The following is an 18,814-nucleotide window of genomic DNA, read 5'->3' on the forward strand; positions in this document are numbered from 1 at the left end:
TTTGACACAGAGAAAGAAAAGCTAAAATGTAGTCAGAGTTTAGATGTGTTTTTTTCATGCAGTGCACTTAACACAAATATTAGATTTGGCTGCTATGTTTTCAAATAGGTATACTCAGAAACAAAAATTACCTAAATTATTTAGCCAATGTAAAAGAAGACTCAAAGTCTTTCCATAAAATGCAATTCTATTGGAAAGACAGTATTTTTTAAATAGATGGACTTTAATTACAGTATTTCCCAGTATAGCCAGAATACTACAGCATTTATGAAGGAAACTTGAGATGAAGCATAAATCCTCAACCTAACTGTACCAACTCTAAGCTGTTTTGCCCTCACTTGAGGAATTTTATTAAAAACAGCTGTATAATTTTTGCTCTAAAAACTGATGTATCTTAAGAATATATGTTAGTAGTAAAAAAAAAAAAAAACAAACATGCAAGTCACTAGAAGGTTTTAGAATTAGCTTTTATGAGCAAGCCACACAGCAGTCCAAGCATGTTGTTGAGCAGCAAAATACAGATGTAAGTAATGCTGATGTTACAAAGCCTGGAAACCTAAAAAAGAAAATAACCCCAAAACTCTCATGCCACCCACAGTGTCAACAGTTACTCTTCAATAACTAACTTAACCCCTCAAGACATCCCAGTTCACCATTTTTGTTCATCTTTAGACTTTGCTCCTATAAGCAAGAAATATTCTTCCTTTTATACCTTGCACAGCACAGAGCACATCATCAGTGCTTAAATACAGAAAAATACATTATTTTCTTATCAAAAGTTGCAGGATACAAACCTCCAGGAAGATATGATTCACTTGCTGTGTCATCTCCATCATCTCCATCTTCATCATCACGACTCAGCAAGTTATTTACAGCAAGGTTTACATCAAGATTTGTTCGCTGGAGTTCCCGAATAATAATACTTCTGGACTTTCCTTGTAAAACCACTTGTGCCTGTAAAAGCAGAGTATAATTGGTTACTGGTCATCCTCAGCTCACCAACCACCCTTTCCAAGAAAAGAATGCTCAATTTTAAAGAAAGTTTAACAACAACAACAAAGTCAAATCACAGGACATCTAGACAAAGGCTTCCATAGATTTTTTTTTTCATATTATCTTGAACTACATACTCAACCTTCTCTCAGTTCAAGTTAGGCTACTGAATTCCAAATTTAGTGCTGTATTTCCTAATGGTCCACCTTAGAATCTACTTCTTAAAATGCTTAATGCTGTAGCTAAAGGATAAGCAAAATATGTTCCTGAGAATGTCTTGCAATACTTCTACCTAAGTGGTTACACTTACTATGTCAATTGAAAGAGTTCTGCCATCAACTGTTGTTCCAAAGCTACGCCCCAATTCCTGTATTTTTGCCCCTAGTTTCCCTTTCCACTGCCCTTCAATCTAACACCACCTCATTTCCTTTTTCTCATCATTCTGTTTTCTAAAGACTTCTTTTCACCAGTTTCTGCAATATTCAGATCTTTATCAGCAAAGTGAAAATGCAGAAAAAAACTTCCTGAATGTTGAACAGATCCAATTAATTTATAAAACCCAAAAGCATTCTAGTCTATTCCACTAATGCTGAGACTCAGCATTTTCTTTTTCTAATCTACCAAATGCCAGTGAAGATGACAGTTCTGGAGGATTACTCCAGACTATGTGCAGAAGGCAAGAAAAAAACAGTACCAAATGCTTTCTTAACACAATAAAGCACCAAATAAAATGGTCTGCTGGCAAGCAAAAGAAGATATATTTTAACAGCACACAAAGGTAAAGTTTTTGTCATAATGCTTGATAGGACTCTCAAATATTTCATTTTTTCACATCTTCCACCTGCAAATGAACAATGCACGACCTTCCCCATCTCGATTAAGTACATAACTTCTCTTAGGGGAAGTTTTGGAAATGAAAATTCTGGAAGCCAAAAAAAAGTCAATCACTCACTAAAGATTTACAAATACATATAACTCAGGTAGGGAAGGTTAGTCTTTTCAATTATATGCCATTACTCCTCGGAGAAAATGCACTATCTCAACGCATTTCTGTTCACATGCTATGAGAAACTCTCTGAGTTTTTGGCAACTAGCTCACATACCTGTGAAATGAGTTCCTCTGGAATGACTGATGCTGGAATCACTGGTTGTGGCTGACTCCCCAGCAGTCCAGATCCTCTATCTCGTCCTGTGCGTATAACTCTGGTCTGCCTTCGAGAATCTCGAGCTCCAGCAGATGATCTACCAGAAGACCCTCCTCCACTTCCACCAACTCCTGAACTCCAGCGACTTCTAGAAAATTTATAGTACATTTTTTTTTTTTATATATATAGCAGCACACTTTGATGACTGCTTCAAGAAGTAAGTTTTTAGCTTTGTTACAAATAACTTGTCGGCAGTTTCTGAAAAATACTGTAGATTGACTTCGTAGACAAACGCTGCCAACATAACACCCAAAGCTCGTAAGAACAAGAGTACCAGTTAAGAATTACACAGAGGAAATATAAAAAAAGAGCTCCAACTGTAGCCTGCACTCCTTCCTACTCCAATAGTTGTGTGGATGTATGCATACCTACATACATGCATACATCAATTCCTTCAGTTTCTAAAAGCAGCAGTATCAGCAGCAGCATAACACTCAGCTGTCAGTTTCCTAAACTAAGCACAAGCACAGCAGCTTCATGGCCAGTGGACTCTGTTTGCAGAAGGTCACTATGCTCAGATGGGTCTTCTAAAGTTTATGAGACTTGATTTATATTAAGAAATTGCTTAAGATTACACTGAAAAAGTCAAGTAATTTTTACCACAAAACAGATCTCACACTACTTCTCTGATCCTCACAGATGGTGTTCAAGAGATACTCTACTCTGGACTTACTGCTATTGGAAAAATCAACATCAACGGTATACACTGCAAAAACATACCTCAACTGACTGAACACCTTTTTAATTTCTCATATAGAATATCAAGTCAATATCAAAACGAGGAAGTAAAAAGGCAGTAATGTGTAGAAAGAAACAACTTCCCATCATTACAACTTTCCACTAACCTCACACCACAGCTGAATCCATTCTGGAGATCAGACTAGATAGCCTGGTGTCATGAAAGGCAAAAAGACTGCTTTGCTCTTCAAGGTTTGTTGTACAAAACTATTTTGAAAAATACCCAATATGGTACCATTGCTATTTAATAATCAATACCAGCAGAACTTTCCTGATCTCAACTACCCTAAGCCTCAATCTCCTTTCAAGAAAAAAATTTAAATAAAGAAAAAGAAGTACATTCTCTGAAGCATTTCTAATAAATGCATGTGAAAAGTACACCACCTGTAGCTACAAAAGCTAATTAAGTAAGAATACATTTGATGGCTTAAGTTCATTACTATAATTCTTCTCTCTGTTGGTAGTGGTTTTCTTTCTCACAAGACCATGCAGTCACAGAATAACTCAAGTATCTGGCTAAGACGAGGCCCTGTAAGAGACATCTACACTTTCAGAATTCTAGACAGAGACCACAAGGACAATGACAAGACAAAAAGCAATTCAAATATGGCTTTAGCAAATGTCTTGTCTCAGGAGTCAGAAAAAGAGCTCACAACAAAATTTACTACTGAAATGGGAAACAAAGCAAAACAAACCCAAACAAAAAAACAATAACATTTTAAATAAAATTAGTCAGTTAATCTTTTTCAAGAGGTGGGAAGAGGGCTGAAGGGGAAGAAAAGGGGGGGCTAAGCAGAAGTCTAATTCTTCCCATATTAAAATTCTCAAATTCAATTCTCACCAGGGAAGATACAGGCTCAAAGAAAAGGTTACAGATTAGATTTTTATACTTGTTAGAGATGCATTTTTTACTTCAACTTATAAAATGCCAGTGACAAGGCAGGTAGTAGTAAAAACATTTATGTTGATATAATAATTCAAATATTTCAGTGTTTCTTAACTTGGCCGTGTTATGGAGAAAAAACCCCAAACTCATAAGGACACTGCTGTTCCTATTAAGGCTGTCTAAACCTCATCTAAATATTAATACAGACTGGAAATCCTTCTGCACATTTCTGCTCACCTACTACTTTTACACATCTCTTCACTGCCCATGAGCATGCCAGCAATTTTCCAAATCCAGTGATCTAATCTAAGGACTCCATAGTTTGAATGTTTTTAGACTCAGCTTAGTAAGGTAAGTATTCCCTTCATTTAACAGGGCAGTTAGTGTCTACTGCAACTCTCCTACTTTGTTGATATTCAACTACTTATTTCTGAAACACGCAAGAGAAAACTAGGAACTCTTCAAGGTTGGAAGGTTGGTTAGGTGTCTCCTAAGCACATAGCTTCAAGCAATTTTAACCAGTTACACTTTGGAAAAAACAGCCAGGAAAAGTCAGTGAGTTTTTAACACATGGGTTTTACATTCAGATGCACAAAGGTTTTACAAAAAGTTTGAGGGGTGGGGTAAGGGAGTGAGCTATCTTTCATGCAATTAAGTCCAGATGAAATCAGCTTATTTGGTAACAAAGAATTAATGTTGTAGCTCCTCCCTCTTTATAAATCATTCATGTGCAGAAACAGTTTGTGAACAAAATTCTCCTCACTACAGTTAGTAACCTTAGGAAGCAGCACTGTTCAAAATGTCCTACCAAAGCATTTAGCAAAGGGTTTACTGTGACTATGTAAAGAAGACTAATTTACATTGCTATATCAAGGGACATCATCAATTTTAAAGCTAATTATAACAAAAATCAGTATAGTACACTCAGCATATAGGAGAATTGAAAAGTTCTGAGTAACAGCTTTTTCCCAATGTTCCCTTCCTAGTACTATGTGTAAGGCTACAACTAACAAAACATAGTTCATTACTTGGGGCAAGGGAGAGAAAGTCACAAAAAAACTGAGCACACAAAGGTCTGTAAACACAGACAATTATGATTCTTCCTGCATAAAGGCACTCATTTTACTTTATGCTGCTAGTTTAAATTGATAGTGCCCCTCAAAAAAACTGCTTTTCAAAAATCAAGGAACTAAAAAACATTTTAAAGAAGACAACAAAGCCAAAATCCAGTTATTCTTCACACACACACAAAGAACTCCCCATATCCTGGGTACTGAAGGGTCACTTGTATCTCTCTTATTTTAACCAAGTCAGTGAAGTTTTTTATTAGGCCCTACCTACACAACTGCTGTAATTATACGTTCCCTTACACATACTGCATACAATTTATATATGTGTATACACATATACTCATATATGGAAAAAACAGATTGCAGCCTCAATCCTATCAAAACTTACCCAAGGGTGTTGCCTGCCAGTCTGCCCAGAGTTTCAGAACCAGACAGAAACCATGGGGAGTCACTAGTCCTGCCTGGCCTGGATGTCCTTCCTGCCCCTGAGCCACTGCTCAACTTTGAACTGAAAGTAAAAGATGGTAAATCAGTCACAAAACAATCCCAAATGGGTTAAGAACAAAACCTGGAATCCCAGGTCTAAATTCTCAGGGACTTAGTCTGGTAACATACCAGCTTAAGCAACACCCTTGGGGAATATTCCAAACTAATCTAGCTGTATTAAGAAGTACACTGGAAAAACAAAGTGGAAAACATGCCTAACAGATCTTAAGTACATCAGCAAACCATAATAGGACAGTTGCAAATACATACTGGAGTTAGCTACTGTGCTGAGTTTTCAGTTAGTGTATATGTACAAACTGTAGTCACCAGGTGTTCCATACATAAACCTGAGCCTCAGTGTGCTATTTTCATTTTAAGAAGTGGCTTACATTCAAATATGAGCCATTAAGTAGTCCTATTAAGGGAAACTTACCTGAAGATAACAGGTCAAAAATGTAAGCCTCTCCAGATGGACCACTTTCAGAGCCTACATGAGGCTTAATTTAACAGTTTTTTTTCATAAGGATTTTTTTTTTGGTGGGGTTTGTTTCTTTAAATTAGAGAGATCCTGTTTCACTTCTTTTAAAGTCACACCTACTATTTATTCCTACACCAGTTTATCAAGCTAGACTGTTCGGCTGCATCACCATAACCATTGCCTATCTACTCAAAGTACTCATTCCAAAAGCAATCCAGTAAGAAAAAAAAAAAAAAAAAAAAAAAGCAAGCAGCCAAGCTGCTTATTCAGTTCAAAAGAATTATTTAATATGAAGAAAAGTATCTCTTACCCATCATTGTTATCAGGTTTACCCAATTCCAATCTGTCTGGTTGAACTGAAAAACCAATCCTGCAGACTCTACCGTCCTAGATTTAAAACAAGAAAACCGAGTGTCCAAAATCAAAGTGTAAGCCAAGTTACAAAAAATACAAATAAAAACAGGTCTTTAGTTACTGAAGAATGTTGACTAATTTGATGTTAGAAGAATTAGTTTTAACTGTGTGGTTTCAAGTTTGTTATCTAAGCAGATTTAAGTAATTTACCTCCAGAAGAAACGCAGCATGATTTGGTCCCACCACACACTGTTTAATAGTGGCCTGTTCCAATACATTCAAAGGGGGGTGGCTGAAAACAAAAAGTGAGACTGTAAAACATTTTAACTTGTAAAGTTTGAATAAAATTTTAAAAAAACAACAAACTGGGCATATGGAAGGAAAAATGTGCACTGCTGGTTACTGACATAAATCATTCAAGAATGACTAAATATGCATACATTGAAGCAACTATATTTTTTGTCATTAAGCACAGAAAATGGGGAAACAAAACCTTAAAAAGGAGATACCATTTTCACTTAAGTGGCTCAGCAATAAACAGTAGGGCTATACTTCAAATTAAGGAGCCGTTTCATTAGGAGCATACTTAATAATGTTATTTATCATAACTGAAAACCTAACGTTTTCTTCCCAATATAAGACCTGTGTCATCTGAAGCATTTCTGAACTTTAGAATTAATAGTATTAAGGCATTTTAAGGCTCAATATCTACAGTACAAGTGTTTGCTTCTTGTTGCTCTTAGAAAAAATTTACTTTCTGGATTAATTTACAGCAGCATGTGCAATGCCTTACCTGTTTAAATTATATTTGTTCAGCTTCTCTGAAACTTCCCTTAATCTGAAACACAAACAAACAAAGCTGTTGCTTGAAAGACATCCTCCACAGTACATCCACCTAAGCAGCATATGTATGACATTATGGGAACAACTTACCACCACATTTAATAAAGCATAAATACTACTTGGTCTTAGGAGTTTGTATAAGAACTGGATATCAATCAGCTTCAAATCTGTTTTTTCCTTTAGACATTTTTTGCTTCAGTTCTACCCTCCCACCACTACCTTGCCTCAAAACTCAGGTTTTGCAAGTCACTGTCAAAAAGCACTACTGCCCTGTTAGCACCATTTACAACTTCACACAGAAAACAAGCAGCAGATGAAGCAATGAGCTGTAGATGTACTTGTGTTTGCTCATATATGCCTGAATACAGCATCCCAGAGCAGACAGGAAATCCAAGTATGTGTCTTATCAGTCAAAAATATAGCAGTCAATTCCTCAAAAAAGGCAAGAAAACAGATACCTAAAAGCCTGCAACCAAAGGGATGAACAAAGTTTGACTCGCTGAAGAAACAACCCAAATTCACTGTGGTACAGAGTTACATAAAGCATCACCTTTACTAAAAGGGAAAGAATGTTTCCTGAAGTACTTCATCTTACTTTCATGGCACCTAGCCAAATGGAAGATCAGAACCCAAAAAAGGGCAAACCCACAGATGACTCCTGCTTAGAGTATTGTGTCCAAGAGCAGAAACCAACACAGCAGTTTCTAGGCTAATTTTTAAACCACTTAGAAAAGACCCTCCCTAGACAGCAAAGATAGTCTTCTAATACCAGGTAGGCATTTCAAGGTTCCTTTCTTCCTAAAGATGACAACAAATCTGAAAAAAACCCTAAACAACTTCCAATTTTAGTTTGAAATTTTGCATTATATTGAGATATAAAACCAAGATGAATCCTGTAAAATGTAAGGCCTTCTTAATTAAAGAAAAAAAAAATATCATACTTTTGGCACTGTGTTCAATCTAGCATTCCACAAACTTTCCTCATCAGCAACACCTTTCTAAACCTAACAAAAAGACATGCACACCAACACCCTTTTCCTCTGTCTGAATCCATTTCTGCTTCTCTTCAATTTCTGCACAGAGACAGCTATGGACAACAGACTTCAGTTACTTGCAAAAATGAGGAAGATTACAGATTAGAAGTCCAAACAACGAAGTCTTAATGCTATCAACAAAGTTTAAAGTGCATGTTCTGAGGGAAAACAGGGGGGAAAAAAAAGATACGTCTGTCTGAGAAGCAAGATAAATACTGACAGGAATAACTTTCAAGCACAAGTAGAAAGGAGTACATTGAAAGGGCAGCAGGAAGGAAGAGAATGTGCTTGGAATAGCCTTTTGCTTTCCAAGTCAAGCTGCCAGTTTGTAAGAAGGCAATTTCACATTCCCAGTTTCCAGGCAGATCTACTTCACACAAGCCAAGAACACATACACAGACAAGGTAAGATTCTGAGCACAAAAGGAAAAGGGAGAACACAAACTTCATGCAAGTTAGTTAACTACTGTGGGAGAATGTGGAATGAATCCCAAATACGAATGGCACACACTCCACAGGCTACCCTATGGCTTTATAAAGCAAGCAGGGATCTTCTGCATAATATATTACAAGTTAAACATCCCTGAAGTTTCATATCTGAAGTATATCACCCAGCAGTTTCCCACAGGAATCCCAAGCAGTTTTCCATCAGCGTTTCTCCACTTGGTAAGCATGAGGAATGAATGCAGAATAGAAAAAACTACCTTTACGTTCACTGCACTGCCTGCATGAAAAGCTGATGGCAAATAAAATAGCTCTTTATTACCAGACTAGCAATAAGCAACATTTAAAGCTTCCTCAGATGAGCTTTGGGTCACAAAACTTCAACACTACCAAAGAAATATATTTTTCTATGTATATTTTTTAATATTTTAAAATATTCCCTTTCTACTTGTAAAAAAATATGAAGTGATAAGGAAGACATATGCACAGAAAGCTGACCTGCATACTTGGTGAATCTATCAGCAATACCAGTCCCAACAGTCTCAACAGAGTAGGCTGATCAGCAACAAGCCTGGGTCAAACAAGATATAACAGAAAGGCAGACCCAAGGAGGCAGCCATGTGGCCTATTAACAGGTTTTAGCCCAGCAGAGATGCAAAGCCTCCAAAAAAAAGCCCTCTCACCCTTCCTTGCTTTGAATCATGTGGAAATGAACTCCCATGCCTATCAGTGCCATAAAAACACAGTCTCAGAAACTCAGAAAATGGACACCAATGAGAAACCTAGAAGCACTGTATTTTTGTTTCCTGATCCCAGAATGTCTTGGATGCTGAATGCTCCCATTGCTATGAAGTCCCAGCTAGCCATCTTCCATGCCCTGAAAGAACGTACAAAAGGATCCCACCCCTGATCACCATTTCAGTTTTAGAAAGCAGTTTCTCAAGAAGCAGACTTCCACAGTTGTCTGTAGCGGACAATTTTCTTCTAATTTAATAAATTAATAAATGAAGGTGAAAAACCTCTTCTCCACTAGCATGAGGGGGGATTTGAGAGGGTGGGGGAGGTGTAGTGGTAGAAGAGGGGAGAAAAATACTGAAGTGTGCTCTAAGTATTCATTCATTCGGGATAGTAAGGGAGGGGGAGCTTACCACACAAAAGCCAGCAGTATTACCTATAGAAGACATAAGGTAATACAGATTTAAAAAAAAAAAATCCCAAGAGCAAGTAGAAAATTACAGCCTCCAAGGTAACCAATACTGCTCAGTGGGGTGGGAAGACATTTTTAGACTATAATACACAGAACACCACAACAAATGAGATGAAAAGAAAGTCATTGCTTCATCCAGTCAGTAATCAGGTGTACCATGGCTTACACTGCATCCTCTCCACATTCCTAGGAATATAAACCAGGACTATTTGGTTATTACATACTAAGCCAACACATATTGCTCAGGAAATCTCTGAGCTGCAAACTGGTAGAAGCTGGAAAAGCATCACTGCATGCCTGCCCTATTCTAACACTCCTATCATCTAGCACTGGTCCCTTTAAACAGAAAAAACAAGATGGACCCCTTGCCTGACTATAATAGCAACTCTTACCTTTTATGCTATCAGCCAGCACAGGTTTACAGCACATGGCTCCCAAACTTTACTTTCTATTTTTTAAGATTATCAGTTTGAATGATAAAGGTAATCCTGACTGTTGAATAATCCTCTCTGAACAATGGAAACATAGTGTGATGAACCAGTAAGCCATAGCAGAAAGCTAATATGGCAAACATCAAACTAATTAATCTCCTGAAAACAGTTTTCTGCAGTATAACTGAAGTCCTAAGCTAATGCACTAACTGCAGAAAGTACATTCCATTACAGCAGGCCACTATTATTTCATGATGTAACACTGATATAGGTAATGACCTATATCTAAAATTAGGTTTAAGCTGGTCTGCTAAAGCGAGACAAGAAAAATAGCAACATCAGAAGGTTAAGGAGAGATACCCATCAAAATCTAATATTCAGAACTAAACACATACTGCATAGGCTGGTAAAATGACTTGCCCATCTTCTTCACCCTGCAGAGGATAAGAATATATCTCTGTTCTGGTTTTACAACAGCAAGGCAAATTTCCTATCACTGAACCAGGGGAAAACAGTGGATTGTGTACCTAGACTTAACTAAAGCTTTTGACACTGTCTCCCATAATTCACTCATGAAGTAAGAATACACAAGCAGTGAGGTGGACTGAAAACACTGAAGGGCTGGGCCTAGGGACTAGTGAGCATCAGTACAAAGTCGAGCTGGAGGTCAGTGACTACAGTGTACCCCAGGAGTCAATACTGAATTCAGTCCTGTTCCATAGCTTCATTAACCATCTGTATGAAGAGGCAGAGAGTATCCTCAGCAAGCTTGCAGATGACACCAAACTGGGAGATGTGGTTGATATGCCAGAGGATCACACTGCCATCCAGAGCAACCTCCTGAAGTTCAACAAGGGGAAACACAAAGTGCTGTACCTGGGGAGGAACAACCCCATGCAACAGGACATGCTGGGGACTGCCTAGCTGGAAAATAGCTCTGCAGAGGAATCATAGAATCATAGAATCCTAGGGGTTGGAAGGGACCTCGAAAGATCATCTAGTCCAACCCCCCCTGCCAGAGCAGGGCCCCCTAGAGTACATCGCCTAGGAACGTGTCCAGGCGGGTTTTGAATGTCTCCAGTGAAGGAGACTCCACAACCCCCCTGGGCAGCCTGTTCCAGGGCTCTGTCAATCTTACAGTAAAAAAATTTTTTCTGATATTCAACTTGAACCTCCTATGCTCCAATTTACACCCATTACCCCAGAGGAGGACATGGGAGCCCTGGTGGACTCTAGGTTGAACATGAGCCAGCATGTCTCGTGGCCAAGAAAGCAAATGGTCTCCTGGGCTGCATTACATGAAGTATCCTCCTTCCCTTTATTCAGCACTGATGAGGCCACACCTGGCATTCCGTGTCCACCTCTGGGCTCCCAAGAGAGACATGGACATAATGGAGAGAGTCCAGAAAAGAGCCACAAAGATGAATAAGGGAGCAGAGGGTCTCTCATATGAGGACAAGCTGAGAGCCAGACTGTTTAGCCTGGGAAAAAGACAGCTCTCAGGGGGAATCTTTTCACCACACATGAACACCTAAAGGGAGGCAGTACAGAGGATGGAGGCAGGTTCTTCCCAGCAGTGCCCAGTGACAGGACCAGAGGCAATGGGCAAGAAATCAAACACAGGAGGTTCTGTCTGAACACCAGGAAACACTTTTTTACTCTGAGGGAAACAAAGGTCTGGTACAGCTTGCCCAGGGAGGCTGTAGAGTCTCCATCCTTGTGCGTTACTCAAAAGCTGACTCAATACAGTCCTGGGCAACCAGCTCTGGCTTGCCCTGCTTGAGCACACGATTTGGCCCAGATGACCCAGAGGTCCCTTCCAACCTCAACCATCCTGTGACTGAGAGCTTCTTCCTTTTGGGATGTGATCTCCATGCATTTGACTTGGAGACACAGCAACATAATCACTTTTTTTGCCATTGAAAAGCTAGGACCTCATGTTTTGCTATAGAAACCATGGAAGTGCTGTGGCTTAGAAAAAAGCTACACCAAGGGGTCAGGGAAGTGTCTGAGAAGTAATATTTGATATCAAGTAAAAATATTCACAGGTACTAAAATCCACAGAGGGAAGTACTGTTTCACTAGCAGGAATCCCCTCAGCAAGATCACAGCACAGCCACCTGTAGGACTTGTGATACAAAGCATTAAGTTTGCCAAAACCAGATGCCACTGATTGATGATGAATTTCTAGGCTGGCCAATGGGTTCCTCTAGATCAAAATTTACTTAGGTCCTTTTCTTCAGATTTATCATTGAGGTGACTGTGAAAACATGACCTTCTGAAAAATTAAGAAAAAACTAACTCAGAGTGCAAAGTGCAGCCATAATGTCACTCAAGAATATACAAGCAAACTGTAATTTTTAAATAAGAAAAAAACCCATCCTAAAATAGCTATGACACAGCATGGTCCTTTTCTGAAAAAAAAAGCTGTAGCTACAAGTCTTCATACAAATATGAAGAAATAAATTGTATTATCCTGACAAGGCAAGCACATAGCAATTACAGCACAGCTATCTATGTTATTTAGTGCAATATACACAAGATTTGATAGCAAAGCAGATCTATAGCTACAGGTTGCCTAAATATCTTGTGGTGTTTCTCTGGAAAAAAGAAAAATACAAGACAGAAGAATGAGTCAGACTCAATCTGATGTTACTTTATGACAGGAGACTTCCAAACTTAGGATCTGCAGATTCAGGCAATACAAGTCAGAACCCTGTCCTCTGGCACAGAATGCCAGAATCATTGTTCTATGTTCCCAAATTCTGTTCAATGGCACAAAGTCCTTGTAGCTGCAAAGATTTCCAATTTAGCAGAAGGCTATTTCTTCAGTCAGAAGACCACTAAAAGCTAAATAATTGGAACAATCAACACAGTTGGGTGCAAGTCCTTAATCTTGAAACAACAAAAGTTGTAAGCTACTTAGTGATCCATTATTATACTTCCATGATAGTAAAATGTGGGTGATGAGAATTTAGAACCCCATGGTTGTATACAAACATACTTGGAAAATACACACATGAAATAACACAAGGCAGTATTACTATGTTGAGAAACACATGAATCCTAGCCACAAAAACATAGCTAGGAAGCTGTACACATTTGACTAGAATGAGTAAAAGCCACTTAAAAGGCCCATTTCAACAGAGAGATTTTTTTTTCCTGTCAGAGTGTTTGCTGTAGTGTTTCCAATAAAAAATAACTAAAAAAAATCTGCTATAAAAGTAAAAATCCAGTCACTGTAAAATCTTAAAATGTTTTTGTGTCCCATAGTGATAGATTGTTAACACTCCTTCAAGAGTTAATTATGAACCACCAGAGAGGTTGTGTATTTACCAGCTTAGAACCAGGAGACCTGTGTTCTGGTCCCAGCTGAGGCTCCTGTTGGAATCCAAAAAATAACACCACTATCATTTTCCCTTTTGTTTTTGGCTCTTACCTTTTGAAAGCCACTATCACTATGTGCCAACTTGGAAAATGGCCTTTGATTGGATCATTCAAATGCTAAAAAAAATACCTTAAAATGTAAGAACTGTCATATTATTAAAAACTTTGTGTCTTGGCTAGAGAAAAGACACGGTTTATTTTGTACAAGTGATTTTATTCACAACAAACCACAAGACACTGAAGTCTAATTGCACTGAAAAAAAGTCCAGAGTGCTTTTTTAGCATGTCTAGTCCTTTGACTGCCAACTCCTCCAATTCCAAAGCTTGAAGTTTTCAACAAAAACTCAGATACCACAGTATTATTACCTGCTTGTCACTTTTTCAAACTTGTTAAAATCTGCCTTTTAAATACCACAAAACCCCCTCTTACACTACACTTTCTTCTACTAACATCTTTGAAACCTTCCTCTCAGACACTGCATCTTTGATTTAGATAGGAACAGAGTAAGACTGGCCTAGGGACAAGGGAGCAAGCACCATGCCAGAAAAACAAGCAGCCAAATCACTTTGTCAGATGTGCAGCACTGCAGGCAAATAACCCAAATGAAGAAGAAAAAAAAGAAGGAAAATACACTGAGTGTGGACTAAGATGAAGAAGACTTTCAACAACCTAAGAAATCTTCATTACAGATCCTAACAACAATAGTTCAGTTAGATAAAAAGGAAAACAATATAATACAGATTAAAAGCCAATAGACCTCTCTACAAGAACACTTATAAATATTTACTAGAATGAGAAAAAATGCAGCTCTGATCATTTTCAGACTCGGTAGAGAACATAAAAACTCATTAAGAAAATTGATTTCTCAAGATGAACAAGAGATTAAAGTGATGTCACACTTCCCAAAGGAAGTGATAAACCCTAATGACTTCAAGTGACAACAGAATAAATACAGCTCTCATTCAACTGCCTTCACATAGGTATTTATTTTCAAGCTAAGTTTTTGGTAAAAACACTATAACACAAACATTTGACCATATTAAGTCAATGCCAGACTCCACATTGGAAACTATATGGTGGTATTATAATCTTTAGTAGAATTATCCATCTCATTATATAGGAACTGCCTATATATATATATATATATAGAGAGAGAGAGAGAGAGAGAGAGAGAGAGAGAATCCCAAAGGCAGAAAAGGCAAGTTTGAGGAAACCTGATGGAGACCAAAGCATAATGAAAAGCTGTAAGCAAATTTTTTAAATTATGTTTTAACACAGGCTTGGCTTAAAACTAGCCAACACGGCATTTAAAAAAAAAAAAAGGGGGGGGGGGGAGCAAGAATTAGCATCTTGTTTAAGTAGAGAAGGTGTCAAATATGTAGCAGAAGAAAGCAATACCATCAAGCCCTGTGTACAGAGGCACAGAGCTACTTTACTGGCTATTTTTTAATGAACAGGCAAACTGCTGATACATGGGTATAATTACCCTAGATTACACAAGATATTCCCAACTGTCCACAATACTGATTACTTTGAGGGAAAAAAAAAAAGAAAGACAGAGAGAGAAACCCAAACAAAAAACCAACCAACAAAACAAAAACAGAAACAAAACCCCCAGCCCCCTCTAGAATGTGGGTTTGTTGGGGTTTTTTTGCCTAAGACAAATTTCATAAGATTACTGAAGTTTCCAGCAGCCTTCATGCTTTTTTATCTGTTGAGTTACACTACCATTGTCACAAATTAAATTGGCAGACTTCACAGCTGGCAATAAAACAATGGTAGTGAGAACTTCCAACATAGCTGACGTCCAAAATAGTACTAATCATCTCAATGTTTTCAAAGTTTTTTTATTCTGGGTTCTTTAATAAAACACTAGAAATGTAAAATTAAATCAGAAACACTGGTGACTAAAGCTGTTTTGCAGCACCTTTCTGATTAAATATAGTAAGCAGTTGAATCAAGGTAAGTTGGCCAAAACAAAATTTTAAAAAATAGACATTTCGTCTCCATTGTAGATGTAAAAAATTTGAGAAATTGCTATGAGATCTTTGGGTATACCACCAACAGACTTTGGATTATAAAACCTAGCCAATGTGATAAACCACGAGATACTCTTTTAAAGATTATTTTTGTAACTGCAGCAAAATAATCATGCTGGAGTGTTACAAAAAGGTAGCAAATGAACATACAAAACTTCTCTCTACCGATGTGGTACTGTCACACTGCACTTTAAAGAAGAGCAGCCAAGTTATGCTGAAAGAAATTCCCCTGACAACTTCTGACAGTAATGGTGAGCCTTGTGAGAGGAAGGCAAAATTTGCAAAGATAGCAAATTCAGTAGTTACATCACTCCTCAACTGGAACCAAACTGGCAGTTTACATAAATACAGACTGCTACTGTGCTCACCTTGCACCTTTTTCCTGAGTTTTACAGCAGTTGTGAAGTGTCTAGAACAGGCAACTTTGTACCTTTTTATCTGCCACAGGGTAGATGTTCTCTCTCCAATGTAACAAAACCCTTTACATTGAAACAAAATAGTTCATTTTCCTATGGGAGGAGAAGGGAAAGAAGAGGAGGAAGCAGTGCTGGTTGACTGCCATTTTTTTATGCACAGTAGGATTAAAAGGTGTAGTACAGAGATTATTGTCAAAACAGTGGAATGTCAGAAAGAGAAAATTAAGATCTGAAACCTCAATAATTATTGCTGTAGTAGATGCTATGACCACCCTCATTTAGACTGACAAGCTTACAGCTTTGGACAAAATACACACACACACCTTGAAAATGACATCTGTGCAATTATTTTGGTATTTGCTCTCCTAACAGTTCCTCCCAATTTAAAATCCTGTAGCCACTACATCTAGACCTTGCCTCCATGTTTTCTCTGGGGCATACACACATGCCCACTGTTGCAATCTTCTATGTGAATTTGTTACTAACAGCCAAATCCTCAGAGGACTTCACTGAATTCAAGCTAAAAAAAAGGTTTGTGAAACTGAAAAGCACAAGTATTTTTTGTATGTAGTTTTCTTCTGCATGATGAGCTGATTCAGTAAACTACAAAACAGCAGCTTTTATGGACAGCATCTTGCCAATTAAACTACCTAGATTACTGTTTGTGTAATCACTATAATAAAAACTACCTGGAATCCTTTATGTAGTTTTCAAATACATATTACTGTCTATTTCACTTAAGTCACCAATATAACCATGCCATAACTGTAAAAAGGCAGCTATAACCCAGTGCAGAGCCTGCCATGCTTAGGTACATCCTGGGCTGTTTTTCTCAAGTGTTAAGTAATTTTTCACAAAAATGTAATCCAGTACTGAATAGTTACTTACTTAAAACTTCAGATAGCTTAAGAAAAAAAGTGCCTTGCCTTTTATGTTTTATTTATTATTTAATTAAAAGTTTTTTACAACTTGTTACAAAAGCATCCTACATGGCAACTAAAACATTTAATAAATATATACGATATGAAAATTACTTTAAAAGTATGCTATCAATTATAGATTTTAGCTTTTGCTAAGAATTAGCATATAAATGTCATTAACCATACCCTACTATTCTTAGAATTAAAAGAAGATGTTTCCTGACAGCTCTGACTTGCATTGCCAACCTTAAGATATGGCTACTGATATCACATTCCATTAATCTTATCATTGGTCTAAAACAACATGCTCAAACATCACAGAGAACTTGAGAAGGAAGAAAGACACAATGTTTGTGCCCTAATTCCCATTTTACAAAATTCCTTGTGACAGGCCACAGCTACCCGCAGCCCGGATCACATTGACTGTGCAGTTTCACATTACAGTAGCCAAAATAAACTTGCTGCTTTCAAAATAGAAGAACTCAACCTTGCTTCCTCTTCCCTGTTCTTCATTCCCAACTCTCCCCCTTTTTTATCCAACTACCCTGATGCTCACCCAGCTAGGAGATAAACCAGTTCAACTTCCTAATCCATAGAACTGTATTTACTCCACTTTACCAGAGTCAACTTAGTATCACTTCAGCAAATTAAGTCAAAACAAGTACTGTAGGATCAGACGTTAGGATCAGAAGTTAGTGCAATGTAAGAAGTGGTGAAAAGAAACCTCTCCACTTCAGAAAAGAGCTACTGCTTTGACTTACAACATCTCAGAGAAGTTGCAGCAAAAATGTTCACAGGCCATGATATATGTACTCTCCAAAAAGCAGCGTCTGGAGTGTGGCAAACAACTGCAACTGGAAAAGAACCCTTGCAGAGCAAAGTCCAAAAAGGCCTAAACTATTGGCCTGTATAGAAGAAACCTTTCACATTCAAGCACGTAGGAAGTTATGTCTATGCATAAATTTCCCAAATCATCATCCTTAAATAACAATACTGAAATAAGATCAAACTTTAAGCCACTGCTTCTCAACTGTTTGAAGCCTATATGGTCTGAATAGCCACAGTGACAGTGAAAACAATTTGACACAGCTAAGACATTCTGTTCTTAAAAAGTGTTGCCAACTAAGAGCCTAATGATAAATAATGTCAAAATAGTCATGCCATTCCCTCAATTTAAATTTTTTTATGCTTTCAAGAAATGAATCCTAAAAACAGAGTCAACTCTACTAAAATTTCGTCAAGCAACTGTAACTCAGGGAATTGAAGTACTACATCAGTGGTGGTTTCCTTGTAATTAAATCATCTGTTCCTGTTTGAGGCAGGCTAACATCACTTTAGCTAAAGTAGATTAGCTAACAGTTTAAAGCAGACCAAAATAAATCACCTGAGCTAAAAGAAGTACTGTATTATCTACAGCCAATTCACAGGTTTTCTATTTAAGAACAAGTCACTCAAGCCCTTCTTTCCTCCACCTCTGAGGACCAACACAGGTTACATGCAAAAAACAGCAGGGAAGTTCATGCTCAGGCTGCCTTCCCTTCCCCAGGTACTCTCAGTTTCCCTTTGAACACAGAAAAGGGAGTTCAGAGCGAAACAAACACTTGCATTACCAGGAGCTCTCTCCCTGATATGTGGGGCCAGCACACCAGCCCCTCATCCCTGCTGGCTCCCTGCACAGAGTTATACCACACCCTACACCTCCTTCCAGCAACAACTGCTTGGGATTTTTAATAGACTTGCTCATCAGTGAATGCAAAGGGGGTAAGAAAATCTGTCAGAATAGCAGTACCCTCTATTTAACCAAATTCATTATATCTCATCTTTAAGAGGAGAGAAAAAAAGTACATTAACATTGTGTAGATTACCAATGACATTGTACCCTA

General features: G+C 37.9%; 1 protein-coding gene across 17 annotated transcripts in view; it reads right to left on the reverse strand.

Annotated features, from left to right (window-relative positions):
- The window catches only part of UBR5 (ubiquitin protein ligase E3 component n-recognin 5), a 79,127-nt gene that overhangs the window by 56,570 nt on the left and 3,743 nt on the right, over positions 1-18,814 (reverse strand). For 16 of the 17 annotated variants that reach the window (XM_071738101.1, XM_071738116.1, XM_071738115.1 and 13 more), the window contains exons 2-7: positions 7,004-7,048; positions 6,421-6,502; positions 6,167-6,243; positions 5,281-5,400; positions 2,097-2,286; positions 795-954 (exon numbers count right to left, since the gene is read on the reverse strand). In XM_071738101.1, coding sequence (XP_071594202.1) covers positions 795-954; positions 2,097-2,286; positions 5,281-5,400; positions 6,167-6,243; positions 6,421-6,502; positions 7,004-7,048 — 674 coding nt within the window. The remainder of the gene's footprint in view (positions 1-794; positions 955-2,096; positions 2,287-5,280; positions 5,401-6,166; positions 6,244-6,420; positions 6,503-7,003; positions 7,049-18,814) is intronic. The other variant, XM_071738114.1, reaches the window with a different exon arrangement.

This window comes from Heliangelus exortis, chromosome 2 (assembly GCF_036169615.1).
Source record: "Heliangelus exortis chromosome 2, bHelExo1.hap1, whole genome shotgun sequence".
Lineage (NCBI taxonomy): Eukaryota > Metazoa > Chordata > Aves > Apodiformes > Trochilidae > Heliangelus > Heliangelus exortis.